This window comes from Coregonus clupeaformis, unplaced genomic scaffold (assembly GCF_020615455.1).
Source record: "Coregonus clupeaformis isolate EN_2021a unplaced genomic scaffold, ASM2061545v1 scaf0156, whole genome shotgun sequence".
NCBI lineage: Eukaryota > Metazoa > Chordata > Actinopteri > Salmoniformes > Salmonidae > Coregonus > Coregonus clupeaformis.
In genome coordinates this window covers 72,542-96,534 of record NW_025533611.1, presented here as the reverse complement: position 1 = coordinate 96,534, position 23,993 = coordinate 72,542, and the positions used below count along the sequence as shown (strand labels likewise).

At 42.1% G+C, this 23,993-nt stretch overlaps 1 protein-coding gene and 2 long non-coding RNA genes across 4 annotated transcripts in view; all 3 read left to right on the top strand.

The window, feature by feature from the left end:
- Positions 1 to 23,993, top strand: part of LOC123483844 (obscurin-like) — a 64,920-nt gene that overhangs the window by 35,560 nt on the left and 5,367 nt on the right. Inside the window, exon 13 of the mRNA XM_045213800.1 lies at positions 23,832 to 23,915. Within this exon, the coding sequence (XP_045069735.1) occupies positions 23,832 to 23,915 (84 nt within the window). The remainder of the gene's footprint in view (positions 1 to 23,831; positions 23,916 to 23,993) is intronic.
- Positions 15,453 to 18,165, top strand: LOC123483869. 2 transcript variants are annotated; one of them, XR_006658332.1, is made up of 4 exons: positions 15,453 to 15,483; positions 16,048 to 16,092; positions 17,472 to 17,744; positions 17,890 to 18,165. It is a non-coding gene; the product is annotated as an uncharacterized LOC123483869 (long non-coding RNA). The 2 variants fall into 2 exon arrangements; XR_006658331.1 differs by lacking the exons at positions 17,472 to 17,744; positions 17,890 to 18,165 and adding an exon at positions 16,479 to 16,754 and having other exon boundaries at positions 15,459 to 15,483.
- Positions 21,952 to 23,345, top strand: LOC123483867. Its single transcript, XR_006658329.1, has 5 exons — positions 21,952 to 22,041; positions 22,137 to 22,415; positions 22,582 to 22,824; positions 23,047 to 23,172; positions 23,295 to 23,345. It is a non-coding gene; the product is annotated as an uncharacterized LOC123483867 (long non-coding RNA).

The window sequence follows — 23,993 nt, the reverse complement described above, 5'->3', positions numbered from 1 at the left end:
AAACTTATTGTGGGAAGGATGTGGAAGGCTACCCGAAACGTTTGACCCAAGTTAAACAATTTAAAGGCAATGCTACCAAATACTAATTGAGTGTATGTAAACTTCTGACCCACTGGGAATGTGATGAAAGAAATAAAAGCTAAAATAAATCATTCTCTCTACTATTATTCTGACATTTCACATTCTTAAAATAAAGTGGTGATCCCAACTAATTGGTCTGTCATCTTATAGGAAGTAGAGGGGTTTGTCAGAAGAACTGTAGTTCAGAGATCGTTGGCAGGACAGAATGGAACACAGTATGCAGAAATCGCTCTGCCATTTTCTGGTTGCTAAATTCTAATAGTTCACCTAATTTCAGTTTATGTTACAAAACAAGCAGGTATAGTGTAGAGAATCATTGTACCATCTAAACCGCTGTGAAAATATATTTTCCATAACGAACAATTTTGTGTTTTCAGCTGTTTGAAGCTGGTGTTTAAATCCAAAAGTGAAAGATAAAAAAACAAAACTTAAAAACGGAAACCATAGAAAAAGTGAACATAGAACTGATCTACCGCTTCTTATATTTGCTTTCAATGAGAATGACAGATCTATAACTCACATTTCTATGTGAATTTTGTCAGGTCTCTCAAAAAGTTACATATTGCAGCATTAACAGTATTGCACTTTTCATGTAGCCTACTTTTGGCCAACTAATAGCCTAACCACCAATCAAGCAACATTATTGACTAGTTTTTCAAATCCTGTTGCTTCAGGATTATTTTGCTGTGACAATCTAGTTTAAATTAAGATCATATATCTGTATATGAGGTGGGGGTGAATGACCACCTTACATTGAAGTTGCATCTCTGTGAGAACCTGAGTTTATATAGCAGATGCCATGCAGACCTGTGTAGTGTGGTGGTGTGGTGGTGTGGTGTGCATTTAACCAGGTCACCACTCAGGAACTAAAGAGTAGCGCTAACTCAGTGGTTGCAAAATGTGCTCTCAATGACAATGAATGCAAAATGCAATATTTGTTGCTTGTGTTCTAGTATCAGCATGTGATTATTGTAAATGGCTGAGAGTTCCTTCGCTACAGTTATAGTAAACTGTGCTAAGAGATTAATGAGTGGTGTTTTGGTGTTTGGTCCATTTAAAGCTGCAGTTCGTAATTCAAACAACCACAAAACGACCACCCTGACACTTGTTTTGGTATATAGCTGAGGGATGGGGCTAGGACAATTATTAATCTAGATTGTTTGTTTAAAATGTCATTATTTTCAAACATTGTTATAAAATAACCTTATATTTTGGGTTATGATAAGACAAGACAGTTGTACAAAGCTTATTGAGGCAATTAAAAGTTATACTCTTCATGAAGAAATGGCTATGATTCATTGAAACATGCAAAAATGTATTTAGAAATCTCAGATTGCACCTTTAAAATAAAGTACAGGAGAGATTTGGTAATCAGTAACATGAATATGGCATGTTGTTATTTATTCCAAGCTAATATTGGTGCTATGTGACTTTCTTTGTTGCAGTGCTGAATACACTCATCAACTCTGGACACTCTGAACATGATGATGGTAGATATTTGTTCACTTCATCAAGCCTCCATCTCTTAATGCTTCATTCTATTTCTTTATTTGTGATTTTTAAAGAAATATTTTGAGTTTTGAGTCTCTCAAAATAACATGTGTAAAGTAATTGTATCATGCTGGTTTGATTTTAACATGTGTAAGGCAATTGTATCATGCTGGTTTGATTTTGAGCAGGAGTGGCAAAGGCTGTTCTGACCATACACCCCAACAGCTCCCATATATTCAGTGGAGAGTCTGTCACTCTCAGATGTGACGTACAGGGGGGAGGAGTCACTGGCTGGGAGTACACATGGAGTATACCCAGTCCAGATCAATGCCCACACAAAGAACATTAATGTATAATCAGTGCAGCTGAGTTTTCATACAGTTGTCTGTGTTCACATCAGCAGCAGGATTCTTAATGGAGTGATGCAGTCAGACTGTCAGTGACAGGTAAGTCATCTTATCTCTCATTCACATCAGTGCCTCCATACTTATAACCACTTCATTGGGCACAATTTTAAGGATGCTATTCAGTTGTTTTAAAAACGTCTGTTGTGTGTTTCTGAAGCTCTGCCCAAAGCTACCCTGGAGAGACAGTTACTCTGACGTGTTCAGTAGGGTCTGACAGTAGCTGGAGCTATCAGTGGTACAAAGACAGGAATGATAATGTAGTATCCCAGTCTGGTTACAGTAACATTGGAGTCTCTCACACCATCAGTAGAGCTGGTGTGTCTGACCAGGGTCAGTACTGGTGTGAAGGGAACAGAGTGTCTAGACCCACATCTTCACTACCAAGTGATCCTGTCACTCTCACTGTAAAAGGTACATTACTTTGTTCTGTTCTCTCTCTGGTCATACAGATAGATAGACACTGTTGTAGTTGAGACAATCATTTAGACATTTTCTGTGTGTCTGTAGACTATTCTGCCTCACTGCATTTTGATCAGTTTCCCATCAAGAGGACATATCATGCAGCAGATCAGATCCATGTTTTCCAAATGCATCACACACTTTTCTTGATTCTAACAGACAGTCGTCCGACGGCTACACTGAGTTCTGACCAAGCGAACGTATTCACAGGAGACAGTGTGACACTGAGATGTACTGTAGAGTCTTCTGGATGGAAGTTTTACTGGTACAGACATAGACCAGACTCTACACCAGTAACCACAACCTCTGGATACTCCTACAGCAGGGTCAGTGTCTCTGATGGAGGACAGTACTGGTGCAGAGCTGGGAGAGGAGACCCAGTCTACTACACCCTGTACAGTGACCCAGTCCAGATACATGTTACTGGTGAGTTAATACTTTTTATTATTGATCAGCCTTTTAATTTTGGCCTGTGGAATGTTGTCCCACTCCACTTTAATGGTTGTGCGAAGTTGCTGGATATTGGCGGGAACTGGAACACGCTGTCGTACACGTCAATCCAGAGCATCACAAACATGCTCAAAGGCTGACATGTCTGGTGAGTATGCAGGCCATGGAAGAACTGGGACATTTCCTGGAGAGCCCTGCCCATCCCGTGACTGAAGGGGACTCTGTGACTCTGGGCTGCATTTTTAGATATCAGAAAACAAACCCTAACCCCAAGGCTGATTTCTATAAAGATGGAGTACTCATCAAGAATGAGACCACAGGAGAGATTACATTCGCTACAGTATCCAAGTCAGATGAAGGATTCTATTAGTGTAAATCTGGTCAAGGGGAGTCACCAGAGAGCCCGGTGACAGTGAGAGGTCAGAAGAGCATTGTGGGTGCATGTGAGAAGAGTAATGTGTGTTCAAGTGTCTTGATGGTAAAACATGTGTTTTGCTAGTCCCTACAGGTTCCGTTGTCTCCATCTCTCTGCCCAGGCTGCTGTGTGGTCTACTGGTGATGTCTCCCTTTCTACTGGTGTCCATCGTGCTGACGGTGAAATGATGCAGGGCTCGAGGTGAGAACTTTCTTTCAGTGTTTTTACAATCAGTTTATCCAGCTTGATAATCTCCTTCTTTATGTCATGCTCTCTGATGGGTTACATGTTATAGCTGTGTACAGTTGAAAGAGCAGTTGGATCAGTTTAACTCTAATGCTACTTTCCATCTGTTATATTCCTGTAGGTTTGTGTTCAACAGTCAAATCTCCTCAAGACCAGATACGATGTGATGATGTCATCGAACAGAACAAATCATCAGTGTGAACATTACAGTATAAACTGTAAGCTGAATAACCATTTTTATGATTGTAAAGTTTTTACGGTTGATATATGATAGTATTTACTGAGTTGAATATTACTGAATAGAATCTCACAAATGCTGAATGTTATGATTTTGTATGTTGACGTTTTCATCTTTTGGTGGCTTGTATGCTTTCCTTTGTAATTATTGATTGATGTTTATTTTTCTTGAAATATTACACTTACCTGTCTTTATTTCAGTTTGTTAATTAAACACGAGTGTGGTGCCTGTTTTTGTTTAAAAGTATAATTTGCTGCATTCTTTGAATATTTTGTATTTTAGATAATGTCATGCTTTTTACATGCAAGTGGATATATACAGTCTGTGAAACTTTTCAGTTTTTAATTCGAATTTAAAATATTAAAGATGTGTTTATACTTGGTTGGTTGACCTACTATAACAGTTAAGATGGAACATGTAGATATAGTTTGTTATTAAAAATGTATATTTACATAATGCAGCTTTAATGCTTATTTTTATATTAAAGGTAGACTCAGCGAAACGACGTTGCCACGAGTGGCACTGCAGATATTGAGAAGAGTGAGATGCAATACTTCACTCTCACACAATCACACACAGTATCTGCGCATATGTACGGGTTCGCTTCACGCTGTTCAATTTGACAGCAGATATACATTTTCAACATGTAAGTATTTTGTCAAATGGTTTCAGTTGTTGTTAAAGGAGCCAGATGAGTGTTCCACTATGAAACCTAAAATGGAAAAGGTGTGTTGTATTTTGTATTAATTCTCATATGTCAAATAAAAAGTGCTGATTCCCCACATAATTGTATATCTTTGAAATATAACTTGATTTAAGGATGTATTCATTTTACTCTCTGTATTTCTGAGTTGAAACAATGCATTTACCTCTTGAACTTTTTTCTATACATTTCTTATTTTGTAAAGTAACACTTTCTAACAAAATCTCTATGCACCATAGTGCTGTCAGTCTTCTGTAAACCACATTCAGATTTGACTTCTACTGATATGAACCCATACAGAAGTGTTCCATGTCTGTACTATTATGATGAGATAGAGAGAGGAAGGAATAAGAGGGCAGACCCAGTAGACTGAGGGCTTATGCTGTTGTTATGTGACCAATGACCATATTAGTTTCTATATTGTGATCCAATAGAATGTGGAGTAGTTACAGGCCTGTCCCTGAGGGGGGCGATAAGAAACCCCAGATGTTTACCTGGCTATACCCACCAAAGGTGAAGTCTGACTGCTTTTCCCCTGTAACCTTTCTCACTCTATTTATGTTTGCTCCTTCACATGTTGCATGTGTGTCACACACTCTACACTCTAAAAGAAAAACAATTTTATTTATTTAGAGGTAAATTGTTGGAAAAAATTGGAAAATGCTCAAACGATACGATTCATGTACCCAGTTACCCATTTACAACTTTAAAACTCCTCCCATCTCTGGTCTGTGGTAATGCATGTGTATACATCTGACGTACACACACACACAATCACACACACACACACACACACAACACACACACACACACGCAAAATACATGAACAATTGCCCTGATACACATCACATAAACAACCCAATAACAACTAAATATCTATGTAGACAGTATCTAACTAAACGTATCCCTCAGAACAAAACTATCTGACTAATAAACAAGTCAACCACCAAACCCCAGAGAAGAGTCAGCTAGCTGACTGTGGTTTTGACACATGCTACTACTAAGCAGAAGGGGTGAGGAGGGGGAAGGAGGTGGGGGTGAATATGTCTATTTGTGGGCAGTGGAACAACTGAGGTTAGCACCCTAGGCTTGCAGGGAGGCCTACACTCAGTAAGGGATATCTATCTATCTATCTATCTGTGCATTGTGGGTGCAAAAATGAAACAACCATCTGCACATTCTGATATCTAACTACAAGCTCTGATCTCATCTCAGATCTCTATTCTTATTTCATCCTCCTTTTATCCAATAAAGAGGAAGGAACCAGTGTGAGGCCATGTAGCTAATCATAAGAGGTTGATCAGAAAATAAACCCGCAAGCAACTGTTACTCTTTTTTCTCACAGTCTTTGTACATGTCTGTAGAATATTTCTCTCTCTATTTCTCTGTGTGACGGTAAAGAGGCGTGAACTAATCGGTCTGTCATCTTATAGGAAGTAGAGGGATTTGTCAGAAGAACTGTAATTCAGAGATCGTTGGCAGGACAGAATGGAACACACCTTGCTCTGTGTGCTACTCTGAGTCAGTGTGTTTGTGTATCAACACTAATTACCTGATTTACTAGCCTTTACGTACACACACGGACACGCGTGCAAGCATGTGTGTGTGTATGTGCGGGAGCGTGCATGTGTGTGTGTTTGCTATGTGAGGGGGTGGCTGAAGTTGTTATATTTCCTTTGTGGGCAGTGGAACAACTGAGGATAGCTGGCTAGGCTTGCTACCTGACAACTTAGCAAAGGGCCTACAAGCATCTATTCTATTCTCATTCCATCCTCCTTTCCTCCAATAAAGAGGAAGGAACCAGTGTGAGATCATGCAGTGTGGGGCCATACATAGAAGTTGGACAGAAAATAAACACGCCTTTAACCGCTACTATTTTTTTCTCACAGTCTTTGTACATGTCTGTAGAATGCTTCTCTCTCGTTTTCTCTGTGTGACGGTAAAGAGGCATGAACTAATCGGTCTGTCATCTTATAGGAAGTAGAGGGGTTTGTCAGAAGAACTGTAGTTCAGAGATCGTTGGCAGGACAGAATGGAACACATCTTGCTCTGTATGCTACTCTGTAAGTACTCAGTTAGTGTGTTTGTGTATCAACACTAGTTACCTGATTTACTAAGGCTTTGATGGAACAAAGGAATTAGACAATCATGTAAATGAAGACAGTTTCAATGTTTAGCTTGTTTGTGTCTTTCATCCCTAATTGATAAAACAGCGCACATGCTTATTAGTAAATGGCACTAAAGTGGGATTGCAGGACATGGTACGTCAGTGGGCATTTAAAGCTGCAGTCCGTAATTGAAACTACCACAAAATGGTCACCCTGCCACGTTGTGGTATACGGCTGAAGAACGGGTCTAGGGGAATTCATTCATGTATATTGTTTGTTTATACTGACATTTTAAACAAGCATTGTCATAAAATAACAGTAGATTTTGTGTTATGATGGGATATGACAGTTGTACTACCCTTAAGGAAAAACGACATGAAATTCACATGATCACGTGTTTCACAGCTAAAAGTTAAACTGTTCAAGAAGTAATGGTATTATTCATTTAAAAGCGCAAAAATCTATAAATCACAAATGCAATATTTTTTGGATGTGTCGTAGCATAAATGTGTTATTATGGTAAATGGCTGAGAGTTCCTTCGCTACAGTTAAAGTAAACTGTGTCAAGAGATTAATAAGTGTTGTTTTGGTGTTTTTGGTCTCTGTACTCTCTCTGTGTGCAGAACATGGGAAGTCAGGGGACATTTACTAAAGCTTCAGTCCGTAATTCAAACTATCACAAAACGGACACCCTGCCACTTGTTGTGGTATAATGCTGAGGCATGGTGCAAGGGAAATTCATTCATCTACGATGTTTATAATAATTGTAATAAAATAGCCTTATATTTTGGGTTCTCTTTCAATTATTTATTTCGGTATCTCTAAATGGGAATTGATAGGAACACCTACTCTCAGAAAAACCTCAAGGGTCTGTTGGAGACAGACAGGTGGAGTGGCGAGTGAGGTGAGTCACTCAACTCCATAAAAGGAGCCAATCTCCCGCCCTCTGAGTATTCTCACTTTTCCTCACGAAGAGTATTACTCTTAAGCTCTTCTCAGTTCGAATGGATCCCTGTTTCCTGCAACCCCCTAGAGTCGATTGACTCACCGGTGTGTCAATCTAAGTTACATAACAAAAATATCCCGATCAAAATCTGTCAATTTAAGCTAGACATATCCGTTTTTTTTTGCATTGGATGCGTCTCAGTCCATTGCATCCGCCAGTGTCACACTTCCGCATCTGTGGTGAAAGGTGGCAGAGCTAGAGCGATGTTTATCAGACCATGAGACATCCCAAAAATTGGTCTTCTAACATAAACATCTGTAGCGTATGATCACTATGGAAAGGGGAGACTCTCATGAACATGATGGTGTTTTCCGTTTTGGTCTTCGACCCCCACAAGTGCCTTGAGACTCGTCTGAAGTCGGTACCGTCAATGTGCCAACTTCTGTGTGGTAGCGTACGAACCGTTTGGGCTAAAAACTAATGGGACCCCACTGTGGAAAGGGGAGATTCTCACAAACACGGTGGTGTTCTCCGTTTTGCTCTACGTCCTCAACAATTGTCACGGAACTGGGCCCTGGGCTTTAGTAGTAAAGGCCAAAATCAATATTTTTGGGATGTGTCATAGTATGAAGTTTTGATTATTGTAAATGGCTGAGAGTTCTTTCGCTACAGTTATAGTAAACTGTGCCAAGAGATTAATGAGTGTTGTTTTGGTGTTTTTGGTCTCTGTACTCTCTCTGTGTGCAGAACATGGGAAGTCAGTGGACATTTACTAAAGCTTCAGTCCATAATTCAAACTATCACAAAATGGCCACCCTGCCACTTGTTGTGGTATAATGCTGAGGCATGGTGCAAGGGAAATTCATTCATCTATGATGTTTACAATAATTGTAATAAAATAGCCTTATATTTTGGGTTCTCTTTCAATTATTTAGTTCGGTATCTCTAAATGGGAATTGATAGGAACACCTACTCTCAGAAAAACCTATCAAGGGTCTGTTGGAGACAGACAGGTGGAGTGGCGAGTGAGGTGAGCCACTCAACTCCATAAAAGGAGCCAATCTCCCTCCCTCTGAGTATTCTCACTTTTCCTCATGAAGAGTATTACTCTCAAGCTCTTCTCAGTTCGACTGGATCCTTGTTTCCTGCAACCCCCTAGAGTCGATTGACTCACCGGTGTGTCAATCTAAGTTACATAAACATCTGTAGCGTATGACCACTATGGAAAGGGGAGATTCTCACGAACATGATGGTGTTCTCCATTTTGCTCTTCGACCCCCACAAGTGCCTTGAGACTCGTCTGAAGTCGGTACCGTCAATGTGCAACCTTCACCACGAGGTAGCTGCTAGCTAGCTAGCTAACGCCCAAGACAAGCTAACAACACCAGCATTACTACCTGCAAGACAGTAATATTGTTAGCTTCCCTCTCTCGTCTAGTTTAACCTACGCTTATTTGTGTGTATTTCTATATTGACTGGCTAGCCTCACGGCTCTGCGGTTGTGGGAGAATACCTACCGGAAATCGAACTGCCCCCATGCGGTTCCCTTCAGCTAGCACTATGCCAGCTACAGCCACCGGAGGTTGGAGGCACCTTAATTGGGGGAGAATGGGCTCATGGTAATGACTTGACCTGAATCAGTGGAATGGTATCAAATACATCAAACACATGGTTTCCAGGTGTTTCATTCCATTCCATTTATTATGAGCTGTCTTCCTCTCAGCAGCTTCCACTGGCTACAGTAATACCTAAGCTGCTTACCAGCTTACACGTTACTATGCTCACTAGCTAGCTTATGGTGGAAATCAAGCTAACCACACTAGCATTCCTACCTGCACATACAGTTGCATTAGCATGGCTAGATAAATCGGAAACGAGTTCCCTACCTGCCCAGACGGTATTATTGCTAGCTCCCTTCTCTCGTTTAGTACAACTTACATTCACTTGTTTGTGATGACTAGGCTGACCGGTTTAGCCTCACGCATTACGATCGTATGAGATTTTGAATCCGAATTTGAACACTGCACCCACGCTGTTCCCTTCAGCTAGCACTGTTCTAGATATAGCTTATCCTTACTCTCACGAGGTGGCTGACAGCTAGCTAACGCTTACACTAGCCTCCCGGCTATAGCGTTCATAAACACTGCTTACTTCAGCTAACCATTAGCCACAAGGCATCTAATGAGTTAGCTCATGCCTGTCAAGGATAATTCACAGCAATGCTGAAAAGCTAGCTACTACTGGCCATCTTGCTCCTCTCATTTCGTACACCTAATGTTTACTCGTTTTCGTTGGCTAAACTGACCAGATACACCTAATAGTGCTATGGACAAAAGAGATTCTCAAGACTGAAGAAAACAATGCTATTCATATGGTTGTCTTCGGCTAACGTGGTACTATCTAGCTAGGCTATTAGCCAACTAGGTGAACACTAGCAAGCTATTAACAAAAGCTCACAGCTAAGCATCGACTTGCACACGCAAAACCCGGCAAAGCAATGCGTTTCTCCCAGAGTTATTATTGGCCACTGTATGGTTTTGCAAGGTTTTACTGATTACCGGCCTGTGCTGAGATTAAGCCAGGTTTTACTGATTACCGGCCTGTGCTGAGATTCAGCCACACTCCAAGTCCTCACGACTAATGCCAGATAGCTAACCACCGTCTGGGTATAACTATCTTAGCTCTTGTATGTAGTTCACCTTGCATTGAGTTGCTTTGTGCCTACTAACTGAACCAGCCCCACTTTGTGGTGATTCGGTCCACGTCAGTTATATAGCTAAAAGTGTCTCTGTTTGATGCCACCTCTTTGACGCCAATACCTCTAGTGAGCACGAGTCACCAGACTTGTGGACAGCACTAACTCAGAGCGGAGAATGGATGTGCGTGCGCATTTCCTCACTAAATGCTGTCCACTATTATGAGGGCATACAAGCTTCAGTTCGATATGAAATACATTTTCTACTGGATTCTATTTTCAATAGCCAATGTCAACAACCAAAGTCTTGGCAATGCAGAACGAAGGTGAAGCCTTCAACTGCTGCCTGCCCCACAGACCTGGGCCCCATGGCAGCCTTTTTGTTCTTTGTTCCTACATCTCGCCCCAGCCTCACAGCTCAGAGGTAGCAAGAAGCTGGCCTTGGGGACTGAGGTCCCGGCGATGCAGAGGTCTGCTAATACTCAGGCTGAACCAGGCCAAACCTGTAGGGAAGCAGTCCTACGCTGCAGCCGCATCAAGGACCAGCCCCTCTAACTCTCCTAAGGGCGGTAAGAAGGGTCGGCCAACCTAGGGCCCAGTCCTGGCAGATGAGTAGGATAGAGTGCAGAGCCTACGGCTCCCTGCTCTACACTTCCTGTTCGGGTTTAATATTTGCCAGTCCTTCCCCTCTCTGAGTTTCGTACAGTGAGGGAAAAAAGTATTTGATCCCCTGCTGATGTTGTACGTTTGCCTACTGACAAAGACATGATCAGTCTATAATTTTAATGGTATGTTTATTTGAACAGTGAGAGACAGAATAACAATATAAAAATCCAGAAAAACACATGTAAAAAATTTTATAAATTGATTTGCATTTTAATGAGGGAAAGAAGTATTTGACCCCTCTGCAAAACATGACTTAGTACTTGGTGGCAAAACCCTTGTTGGCAATCACAGTGGTCAGACGTTTCTTGTAGTTGGCCACCAGGTTTGCACACATCTCAGGAGGGATTTTGTCCCACTCCTCTTTACAGATCTTCTCCAAGTCATTAAGGTTTCGAGCCTGACGTTTGGCAACTCGAACCTTCAGCTCCCACCACAGATTTTCCATGGGATTAAGGTCTGGAGACTGGCTATGCCACTCCAGGACTTTAATGTGCTTCTTCTTGAGCCACTCCTTTGTTGCATTGGCCGTGTGTTTTGGGTCATTGTCATGCTGGAATATCCATCCACAACCCATTTTCTATGCCCTGGCTGAGGGTAGGAGGTTCTCACCCAAGATTTGACAGTGCATGGCCCCGTCCATCGTCCCTTTGATGCGGTGAAGTTGTCCTGTCCCCTTAACAGAAAAACACCCCCAAAGCATAATGTTTCCACCTCCATGTTTGACGGTGGGGATGGTGTTCTTGGGGTCATAGGCAGCATTCCTCCTCCTCCAAGCACGGCGAGTTGAGTTGATGCCAAAGAGCTCAATTTTGGTCTCACACTTTCACCCAGTTCTCCTCTGAATCATTCAGATGTTCATTGGCAAACTTAAAACGGCCCTGTATATGTGCTTTCTTGAGCAGGGGGACCTTGCGGGCGCTGCAGGATTTCAGTCCTTCATGGCGTAATGTGTTACCAATTGTTTTCTTGGTGACGATGGCCCCAGATGCGTTGAGATCATTGACAAGATCCTCCCGTGTAGTTCTGGGCTGATTCCTCACCGTTCTCATGATCACTGCAACTCCACGAGGTGAGATCTTGCATGGAGCCCCAGGCCAATGGAGATTGACAGTCTTTTGTGTTTCTTCCATTTGCGAATAATCGCACCAACTGTTGTCACCTTCTCACCAAGCTGCTTGGCGATGGTCTTGTAGCCCATTCCAGCCTTGTGTAGGTCTACAATCTTGTCCCTGACATCCTTGGAGAGCTCTTTGGTCTTGGCCATGGTGGAGAGTTTGGAATCTGATTGATTGATTGCTTCTGTGGAAAGGTGTCTTTTATACAGGAAACAAGCTGAGATTAGGAGCACTCCCTTTAAGAGTGTGCTCCTAATCTCAGCTCGTTACCTGTATAAAAGACACCTGGGAGCCAGAAATCTTTCTGATTGAGAGGGGTTCAAATACTTATTTCCCTAATTAAAATGCAAATAAATTTGTAAAAATTTTTATATGCGTTTTTCTGGATTTTTTTGTTGTTATTCTGTCTCTCACTGTTCAAATAAACCTACCAATGAAATTATAGACTGATCATTTCTTTGTCAGTGGGCAAACGTACAAAATCAGCAGGGGATCAAATACTTTTTTCCCTCACTGTAACAGTGGGAAAGCAGAGCTGTGTTAAGACAAAACCCTATTCTCTGTGCAGCAGCTGACTTTAGTGGCTGTGCTGTACTCACATCAGAAAATGGAGGACATACACTTTTTGTTCCCCCGAGTGTCCCCCTCCCTCAGGCTTTCCCCCTGGAACTTTCTCATGTTTTCAGCCAGGGGTGGAAGTCAGCATGTCAGCCCTCCCTCCAGTGTCACGACACACGGAACAGGACGGCAATATGTCTATCGCCATCCACAGTGGCCGTTTTTGCCTCTAAATGTTGGCGCAAGCAATCACAATCAATGGGCTGCCTAGTCAGTTGCAGAACTGAATCCATTAAACTGAAATGTGTTTTCTGTATTTATCCCAAATCCTCTGAATCAGAGCAGTGCGGAGGGCTGCGTTAATCGACATCCATGTCATCGGCGCCCGGGGAGCAGTTGTTTTGGGGGTTAACTGCCTTGCTCAAGGGTGGAACGGCAGATTTTTCCACCTTGCCGGCACAGGGATTCAAACAACCAACCTTTCAGTTACTGTCACAACGCTCTAACCGCTATGCTACCTGCCGCCCCTCATTTTTCTCATCAGAGGACGCTGCTACTCTATACAACAAGACAGGGGAAACCTAACCATATTGGCTTCCCTGTTCTACAGTTTAACAGGTTTCCAGCGATCACTGTGAAAACCCCTCAGCCCTTTTAAGGATTCTGAGAGATTTTTTTGGCAAAGGCGACTTGACTCTGTTACGGATAACCCTCTCCAGCTAGAGATCAGTCAGTATAGTAATTCCTTACTTTACTTTCTGGGTCTTAGGGAAGAAGTGTGGTGGGGGTTTGCTTCGCCCTCACCAGGCATCAGAGCCCCACACAGCTATCTGTTACTCCCAAGTCCACAAAGCTTCAGCTTTTCCTAGTCCATCTTTTACTGTGATTGGTTCACCCAGCCGGGCCACTGCCTGCTTTGCTTCCCCATCTTACAGGAGCGAGCGGCTGAGGAGATCTCTCTGCACTTGACTACCCTACTCCATGGAGCAGGGCCAAGACCAGTTACGTAGCTGTCCTACTGCAATCATTTCCTTCTTCCTCCGGCTATGTTGCCTGACGTCTTAAGTCATGGTACTGGCTGCTCTGTCCCCATAGAGGCCACTTCCTGCATCTATCCAGACTGACTTGCTGCAACCTGGTAGAAGTGACAACCCCATGTGGGTCCTGGGAGACCCCATCCCGAATGCGAAAAAATATTTTGCTGTGTGAAAATTAGTTTTATATTGGAAGCGCTGTGCGACTAGGATAAAAATCTCCCAGATAATAACTTTTGTAATGATAAGGCTTCCCTAGAGTGCGTTAGAGAAACAAGTGAGTGCAGATTTGTCAGCATCATGGTTGCACCATTACTGCAATGAAAACGGCTAGCGTCTTGCCCAACCAGGTCAAAAGATCTGACCCATATTACCGGCCCAACATTTTTATCTTCCAATAGCGGATCGCCGGAACCACATTTTATACTCATATATCATGTCAGCTGGTAGAGCACGGCGCTTGTAACGCCAAGGTAGTGGGTTCGATCCCCGGGACCACCCATACACAAAAATGTATGCACGCATGACTGTAAGTCGCTTTGGATAAAAGCGTCTGCTAAATGGCATATTATATTATTATTATATTATGAGCCGTTCTAAAACTACTCTCCCATCATTAACCATTTGTTTACACTTTGTTCAGTCAACCGACGTTTTAAAGAGACAGTGTACAATTTTCAATGTAATGCATCTCAATAGGAAAATAGTGCCTTTACACAATGTAGAAACCTAATATTCCACCAATTACTGTAATTCCAATTACAGGTATTCATATACACATTTTAGCTTTTATTATAAACTAATGTCTTTACAGTGTTACATATTAGTTTCCAGGGCACAACATATGCTTCAAAAGTAGCTAGAATTCATGTAGGCACAATATACGCTGTATTTCAATCAATATAACAAATATTATTTTCTGGTGTTCCTAAAATTCATGTGGTGCTCCTAACTTTAAATTTGGGAGCACCAGTGTTACCAATGAGAAATGTTATTTTAGAGCCCTGCGATAGGTCCTGGCCACTATCGTCATGCAGGGTTTATATCCTAGCGAACAAAACAATTGTCTATCCTCACCCGGATGCTTTAGCCCTCGGGGCATAGCCAGGGAGAGAGGGAACAGAAAAGAGAACAGAAAGAAGGGAAAGAGACAGGCCCTTGGAAAACAGTGCCAGGCCCTTCTGCACGCTCTCTGTTTTACAGTTGTTGACTTTCTCTTGGAGAAGTGGTATGACTAAACAGCTTGTTCCTTTCTACGCTCTGTTTTCCATGGTCCTATGCTCCTTGCAGGATCTTTTGGATGGAGAGAAAGTTCACCGTTGTTAAGGTCCTTTAGTGAAAGACAAGTGCTAAGGGGGGCACGTTGCTTACACCCAGTCTTTAAGCCTTTACGTACGCTTGCAAGCATGTGTGTGTGTATGTGCGGGTGCATGCATGTGTGTGTGTTTGTTAAGTGAGGGGGTGGCTGAAGTTGTTATATGTCCTTTGTGGGCAGTGGAACAACTGAGGTTAGCTGGCTAGGCTTGCTACCTGACAACTTAGCAAAGGGCCTTCAAGCATCTATTTTAATCTCATTCCATCCTCCTTTCCTCCAATAAAGAGGAAGGAACCAGTGTGAGATTTTGCAGTGTGGGGCCATACAGAGAAGTTGGTCAGAAAATAAACACGCCTTTAACCGCTACTATTTTTTTTCACAGTCTTTGTACATGTCTGTAGAATGCTTCTCTCTCGTTTTCTCTGTGTGACGGTAAAGAGGCATGAACTAATCGGTCTGTCATCTTATAGGAAGTAGAGGGGTTTGTCAGAAGAACTGTAGTTCAGAGATCGTTGGCAGGACAGAATGGGACACACCTTGCTCTGTGTGCTACTCTGTAAGTACTGAGTTAGTGTGTTTGTGTATCAACACTAATTACCTGATTTACTAAGGCTTTGATTGAACAAAGGTATAAGACAATCATGTAAATGAAGACAGTTTCAATGCTTTAGCTTGTTTGTGTCTTTTATCCCTAATTGATAAAACAGTGCAAATGCTTATTAGTAATTGGAACTAAAGTGGGATTGCAGGACATGGTACATCAGTGGCCATTTAAAGCTGCAGTCCGTAATTGAAACTACCACAAAATGGCCACCCTGCCACTTGTTGTGGTATACGGCTGAGGAATGGGGCTAGGGGAATTCATTCATGTACATTGTTTGTTTACACTGACATTGTTAACAAACATTGTCATAAAATAACAGTAGATTTTGAGTTATGATGGGATATGACAGTTGTACTACCCTCACGGAAAAACGACTTGAATTTCACATGATAACGTGTTTCACAGCTAAAAGTTAAACTGTTCAAGAATGAATGGCTATTATTTAGTAACATGTATATGGCATGTTGTTATTAATTTTAAGCTAATATTGGTGCAATGTGACTTTCTTTGTTGTAGTGCTGAGTACACTCATCAACTCTGGACACTCTGAAGATGATGATGGTAGATATTTGTTCACTTCATCAAGCCTCCATCTCTTAATGCTTCATTCTATTTCTTTATTTGTGATTTTTAAAGCTGCTTTCGGCTGGACATATTTTGTGGTTTTAATGTCTCAAAATAACATGTGTAAGGCAACTGTTTCATGCTGGTTTGATTTAACATGTGTAAGGCAATTGTACCATGCAGGTTTGATTTTAAAATGTGTAAGGCAGTTGTTTCATGCTGGTTTGATTTAACATATGTAAGGCAATTCTTTCATGCTGGTTTTATTTGGTCAGAAAAGCACAAAGGCTGTTCTGACCATACACCCCAACAGCTCCCAGATACAGTAGCTACTCATGTATCCAGTTTAGGTCATATGTCTAATCTGTGATATGTTTTCACAGCTCTGCCCAAAGCTACACTGACTGTGAAGCCAAACCCTGCATACACTGGAGAGACAGTTACTCTGACGTGTTCAGTAGGATCTGACAGTAGCTGGAGCTATCAGTGGTTCAAAGACAGGAATGATAATGTAGTATCCCAGTCTGGTTACAGTAACATTGGAGTCTCTCACACCATCAGTAGAGCTGGTGTGTCTGACCAGGGTCAGTACTGGTGTGAAGGGAACACAGTGTCTAGACCCCCATCTTCACAACCAAGTGATCTTGTCACTCTCACTGTAAAAGGTGAATTACTTTGTTGTGTTTTTTTGTCATAAAGATGGACACTATTGATATTGAATCAATCATGGGCTGTGTGTCAGTATACAGGGAACTTCCAAAATAAAGAAAGAACCAACATAAATTGTTTTTATAGGGCGTTGGGCCTCTAGCCAGAACAGCTTCAATGGCATAGATTCTAAGTGTCTGTGGTGTTTTGTTGATGGTGGTGGAAAACACTGTCTCCGGCAACACTCCACAATCTAACATAAGCGGTCAATTGGGTTGAGATCTGGAGACTGAGACGGCCATGGAATATGATTTACATCGTTGTAATGCTCATCAAACCATTCAGGGACCACTCGTGCCCTGTGGATGGGGGCATTGTCATCCTATGGGGGCATAGCCATGGTAGCCAAAATAAAGGGCAACTGTGCCTGCCCAGTATTTTCATACATGACACTAAGCATGATGGGATGTTCATTGCTTGGGAATTGCTCAGGAACCACACCTGCGGGAAGCACCTCCTTACAATATACTTTGCATCCCTCATTTACTCAAGTGTTTCCTTTATTTTGCCAGTTACCTGTAAATTCCCCCCCCCAAAAATCTAATTTCATATAATAATTTAATAAATATGGTGATCAAACTTTGGAAAGATTGGTGCACTAAATGCATTTAATCATGATAGAGCAGATTCTATGTATGACTCAACTAACTGCATGTGTCTTTCCACAGCTCTGCCTGTGGCCTCAGTGAGTGTCTCTCCTCATGGTCTCCTCTACTCTGGAGAGACAGTCACTCTGCAGTGTGTCATACCAGGCTACACAGACTGGACGTACTACTGGTACAAAAACAACCAACGCCTTCCTGATGAGACCAGTAAAGTCATTGATATCACCATCCCCATCACTCAGACTGGTCTGGTTGGTCAGTACAGATGTGAGGGGACGAGGACAGATTGGCCCCAGAAGTCACAACCCAGTGGTGACATCACTATCAGTGTCACTGGTGAGTTCACTTGTGATGCTCCATATCTAACTGGACGTCCCTAATTATGAGTAAAACTCTTCTTTGCCATTTGAAAATAAATTTGAAATAGCTACTAATGTATCCACTTTAGGTAATATGTCTAATCTGTGATATGTTTTCACAGCTCTGCCCAAAGCTACACTGACTGTAAAGCCAAACCCTGCATACACTGGAGAGACAGTTACTCTGACGTGTTCAGTAGGGTCTGACAGTAGCTGGAGCTATCAGTGGTACAAAGACAGGAATGATAATGTAGTATCCCAGTCTGGTTACAGTAACATTGGAGTCTCTCACACCATCAGTAGAGCTGGTGTGTCTGACCAGGGTCAGTACTGGTGTGAAGGGAACACAGTGTCTAGACCCACATCTTCACTAACAAGTGATCCTGTCACTCTCACTGTTAAAGGTACATTACTTTGTTCTGTTCTCTCTCTGGTCATACAGATAGATAGACACTGTTGTTGTTGAGTCAATCATGGTCTGTGTGTCAGTATTCTTAGTTATAACAGCAAAAGTACAGGGAACTGACAAAATAAAGAAAGTAACATAAAGTGTTTTAATAGGGCGTTGGACCTCTAGCCAGAACAGCTTCAATGGCATAGATTCTAAGTGTCTGTGGTGTTTTGTTGATGGTGGTGGAAAACACTGTCTCAGGCAACACTCCAGAATTTCCCATAAGTAGTCAATTGGGTTGAGATCTGGAGACTGAGACGGCCATGGAATATGGTTTACATCGTTGTCATGCTCATCAAACCATTCAGGGACCACTCGTGCCCTGTGGATGGGGGCATTGTCATCCTATGGGGGCATAGCCATGGTAGCCAAAACAATGGGCAACTGCGCCTGCCCAGTATTTTCATACATGACCCTAAGCATGATGGGATGTTCACTGCTTGGGAATTGCTCAGGAACCACACCTGTGATGAAGCATCTGCTTACAATATACATTGTATCCCTAATTTACTCAAGAGGTTCCTTTATTTTGCCAGTTACCTGTAAATCCCCCCCCCCCCAAAAAAAAAAAATTCTAATTTCATACAATAATTAAATAAATATGGTGATCAAACTTTGAAAAGATTGGTGCACTAAATGCATTTAATCATGATAGAGCAGATTATATGTATGACTCAACTAACTTCATGTGTCTTTCCACAGATCTGCCCATAGCCTCCGTGAGTATCTCTCCTCAGGGTCTCCTCTACTCTGGAGAGACAGTCACTCTGCAGTGTGTCATACCAGGCTACACAGACTGGATGTACTACTGGTACAAAAACAACCAACACCGTCCTGATGAGACCAGTAAAGTCATTGATATCACCATCCCCATCACTCAGACTGGTCTGATTAGTCAGTACAGATGTGAGGGGACGAGAACAGATCGGCCCCAGACGTCACAACCCAGTGGTGACATCACTATCACTGTCACTGGTGAGTTCACTTGTGATGCTCCATAACTAACTGGACGTCCCTAATTATGAGTAAAACTCTTCTTTGCCATTTGAAAATACATTTGAAATAGCTACTAATGTATCCACTTTAGGTAATATGTCTAATCTGTGATATGAAGCCAAACCCTGCATACCCTGGAGAGACAGTTACTCTGACGTGTTCAGTAGGGTCTGACAGTATCTGGAGCTATCAGTGGTACAAAGACAGGAATGATAATGTAGTTTCCCAGTCTGGCAGACACACTATAACAGGAGACACCCTCACCATCAGTAGAGTTGTTGTGTCTGACCAGGGTCAGTACTGGTGTCAGGGAGAGATCCAGTCCAGATCCATATCATCTATCATCAGTGATCCTGTCAGAGTCACCCTGAATGGTAAAAAAAAAAAAAAAAGAAGAACAGTAGGGAGGCTATATACAGGGGGTACCGGTACAGAGTCAATGTGCAGGGGCACAGTTATATGTAACTGTTTGGCCATTCAACTGCCAATATTTGTCTATGGAGATTTTATGGCTGTGTGCTCGATTTTACACACCTGTCAGCAACGGGTTTGGCTGAAATAGCCAAATCTACTCATTTGAAGGGGTGTCCACATACTTTTGTATATATTGTGTATATGTCTAAAATAATAGTTACCATACTACTTACTGGAGTCATATCATACTTTGGAAAGATTGGTGCTCTGACTGCATTTGTCTTCATATAACTGTTTCCACAGCTCTGCCCACGGCCTCAGTGAAGATAGTCACTCCACAGGGTCTCCTCTACACTGGAGAGACAGTCACTCTGCAGTGTGACATATCAGACTACACAGACTGGACGTACCGCTGGTTCAGAGACAACCAAGAGCTTCCCATTCAGACCAGAAAAAACTCCATCTCTCTCCCTGACCAGGCTGGTCAGTACAAGTGTGTTGGGACAAGGAGAGGTCGGCCCAAGAAGTCATATCTCAGCTCAGCTCTCCCCATCATCATCACTGGTGAGCTCACTGTTTGTCTTCAATCTAGACTTTCTAAATTCAGAGCCACTGAGGGTTAATATAAATGTATACACTGTATACACACTTAATATAAATATACTGTAAACACTGTCAATTCTAACTGAATGGAGTCAACATACCATATGTAAAATAGACTTTAATTACAACGTTACAGAAACAGCTGAATTACCAGCCATGTATTAAGATGTTTTGTGCTCCGTTTCCTCAGCTCTTCCCAAAGCTACACTGACTGTAAAACCCAACCCTGTGTTCCCTGGAGATACAGTTACTCTGACGTGTTCAACACGGTCTTACAGTAGATGGAGATATAAGTGGTACAAAGACAGGAATGATAATGTAGTATCCCAGTCTGTCAGACACACTATAACAGGAGACACCCTCACCATCAGTAGAGTTGTTGAGTCTGACCAGGGTCAGTACTGGTGTGAAGGGAACAGAGTGTCTAGACCCACATCTTCACTACCAAGTGATCCTGTCACTCTCACTGTTAAAGGTACATTACTTTGTTCTGTTCTCTCTTGTCATACAGATAGATAGACGCTGTTGTTGTTGAGTCAATCATGTAGACACTTTCTGTGTGCCTGTAGACTATTCTGCCTCACTGAGTTTTGAACCTATACCCATCAAGAGGACATATCATGCAGCAGAACAGATCCATGTTTTCCAGATGCATCACACACATTTCTTGATTCCAACAGATAGTCGTCCGACGGCTACACTGAGTTTAGATCAAGCGAACGTATTCACAGGAGACAGAGTGACACTGACCTGTACAGTAGAGTCTTCTGGATGGAAGTTTTACTGGTACAGACACAGACCAGACTCTACACCAGTAACCACAACCTCTGGATACTCCTACACACTCAGCAGGGTCAGTGTCTCTGATGGAGGACAGTACTGGTGCAGAGCTGGGAGAGGAGACCCAGTCTACTATACCCTGTACAGTGACCCAGTCCAGATAAACATTACTGGTGAGTCTAAAACAGTTTTATGATAAACGGCTGCTATTGTATATGGATATAAAGTAATCTAAGGCGTAATATTTGGTCTGCTCATTGTAACAATTATACCTAACATGAGTAGACCTTTTGATAAATAAAGAAATGTACAATTGTGCAACTGTTTATTCAGTTAGTTGTCTGTGTTGTGTCTGTGCAGAGAGACCTGTTGCTGTTCTGACCCTCCAACCCAACTGGACCCAGATATTCATTAGAGAGACTGTCATTATGAGATGTGACATACAGGGAGGAGGAGACACTGAATGGCAGTATGAGTGGTATAAGAATGGTTATTCAGTCTACTTTAATACAAAGTCTGAGTACAGAATCAGTCCTGTCTACATGTCTATCAGTGGTTCATATACCTGTAACGGTGTAAAGGGAAACAAGTTCTCCAAGACCAGTGATGCTGTACAACTGACTGTGTCTGGTGAGTCTATCTAAACCTATACGTGTCTTGATAGTTAACTAAACTATTTATACGATTAAAAGTTTGATACCTTCCATTTCCATCATGACAGACAAACCCAAGGCTGTCCTGAGTATCTATCCTCAGTGGCTGAACCCTGGAGACTCAGTGTCTCTGAGCTGTGAAGTTGACAAGACGTCTACAAGCTGGAGGTTCTCCTGGTACAGGACGGTTCCCACTTTAACAGAGCAGTCCTACTCTTTTCAGCGTCTACCAGAAGCAGGCAATGGGACTACTGAATACTTCTACACTCTGATCCCTGCTGGTCCTACTCACACAGGAGAATATGTGTGTAGGGCTGGGAGAGGAGACCCAGTCTATGACACACTCTACAGTGAACCTCAGTTTCTCTGGTCAGGAGGTAACTAACTGCATTGAAACTGTATTGAATCATATTTAAGTTACCCTCATGTGTGTATATAACTATAGGTTTGACTCTGTCTCTCTTTGTTTCAGATCTGCAGCCTTCAGTGTCTCTCAGAATAAGTCCCAACACAACACAACACTTTACATCAAAGTCTCTCTCACTGAGCTGTGAGGAGAAGGGGAACTCTACTGGATGGAGACTGATGAGCTACAGAGAGAGAGGAGTGAAGTCAGGGTGTGTCTCTAACTGGGAATCAATAACAGGGTCCACATGTACCATCAGCTACACATACACATTGTCCAGTGGAGTGTTCTGGTGTGAGTCTGGATCAGGAGAGTACAGTAATGCTGTCAACATCACAGTTAATAGTACGTCTATTGTACAACACTCACTAACATTTCTACATATATATGATAGGATGTTAAATTCTTTAACTGAATGATTGCATCTCATAAATACAAGCTCATAAGACGTTGATGTATTGTGAGGGATGACTCCAGATTTACAGTATTATTTCTATATTATGTTACACAGATGGTGATGTGATCCTGGAGAGCCCTGCTCATCCCGTGACTGAAGGAGACTCTGTGACTCTGAGCTGTAAATACCGATAAGTCAGCTCAAACTTCAAAGCTGATTTCTACAAAGATGGAGTACTCATCAAGAATGAGACCACAGGAGAGATGACCATCCCTACAGTATCCAAGTCAGATGAAGGATTCTATAAGTGTAAATCTGGTCAAGGAGAATCACCAGGAAGCTGGTTGACAGTGAGAGGTGAGAAAACATTTATGATCACAAGTTAGTTACCTTTTTATTATCTGTGTGAAAAACATGTCATTTAAGTGTTGATGTTAATATAGTTTTAGATTTGCACTCCCCTAGAAAATAAGATCTCTCAACTAAATTGTCAAAATATGGGCCATCCTACTTTCTTTTCATGCTCTATACTCTAAACCTATATAACCTCTATCAGAGTCTGTGCTGTTCTCTCTCCAGTCTCTCCAGTCGTAGCTCCTGGATCCTCTACATCAGTCCTAGTAGGAGTGGTTGTGGGTCTGGTTGTTGCTGGTGTTCTACTGGTCATTCTCCTGGTCCTGCTGTGGAGAAATCAAAACAACAAAGGTGATACTTTGGCTGTTTCTCATTTAATACAAAACATTCTATTACATGTTTAGGAGAGACATTTCTAAATATACGTTTTTGAAGAAAGTTCAGTACATAACACAATGCGTTTGTCATTACAGGTTCCTGTTTCATCAGAATATTCTGGTGAGTACACCTGTCTCTCAACTATATTGATATGTACAGTATAACATCTTCTCTGTGCTTCCTATGCTGAGTATCTCTCTCCCTGTAGGCCCCCTCAGACCCAGAGCACCAACCAGGACCCCCAACAGGACCAAGGATCTACCCAGGGCCAGGCTCCTGATACTGGGTATACACATCTGCAGCATGGTCAGTCTCTCAGCCCAGACCTCTACCACTCTCCTCTCTCTGTAACCTCATACACTGACTCATCAACATCCACTTTGTAAAACACATGTTACCGTACAATGTGTCCCTAGACAAGCTAAGGGATAATCAACCTAACTAACCTGCCTCTCTCTTCTATGACCAACAGGTGACACTAACATCTACGATACGATCAATCCCTCAGACAACAATGATAATGGTAGTGTAATGTAATGTTTTCAGTATGAATGTGTAGTAGCCTGCTTCTCTTCATTTAATATGACATGTAGAGTTTGACTAAGTGGAGGTGTTTGTGTATTATGTCTCAGATGCTGCTGGTGCTTCTGCTGCTGGACCAAGTCATGTGACTTACGCCCAGATTCAACTGAACAAGTTGGACAAGAAAAAGAAAGGTGACTCTCAACTGTGACATATATTGAGAAAAAAATTGTAGCAGTGTATCTAAGATGAGTTACAATGTGTACATATAC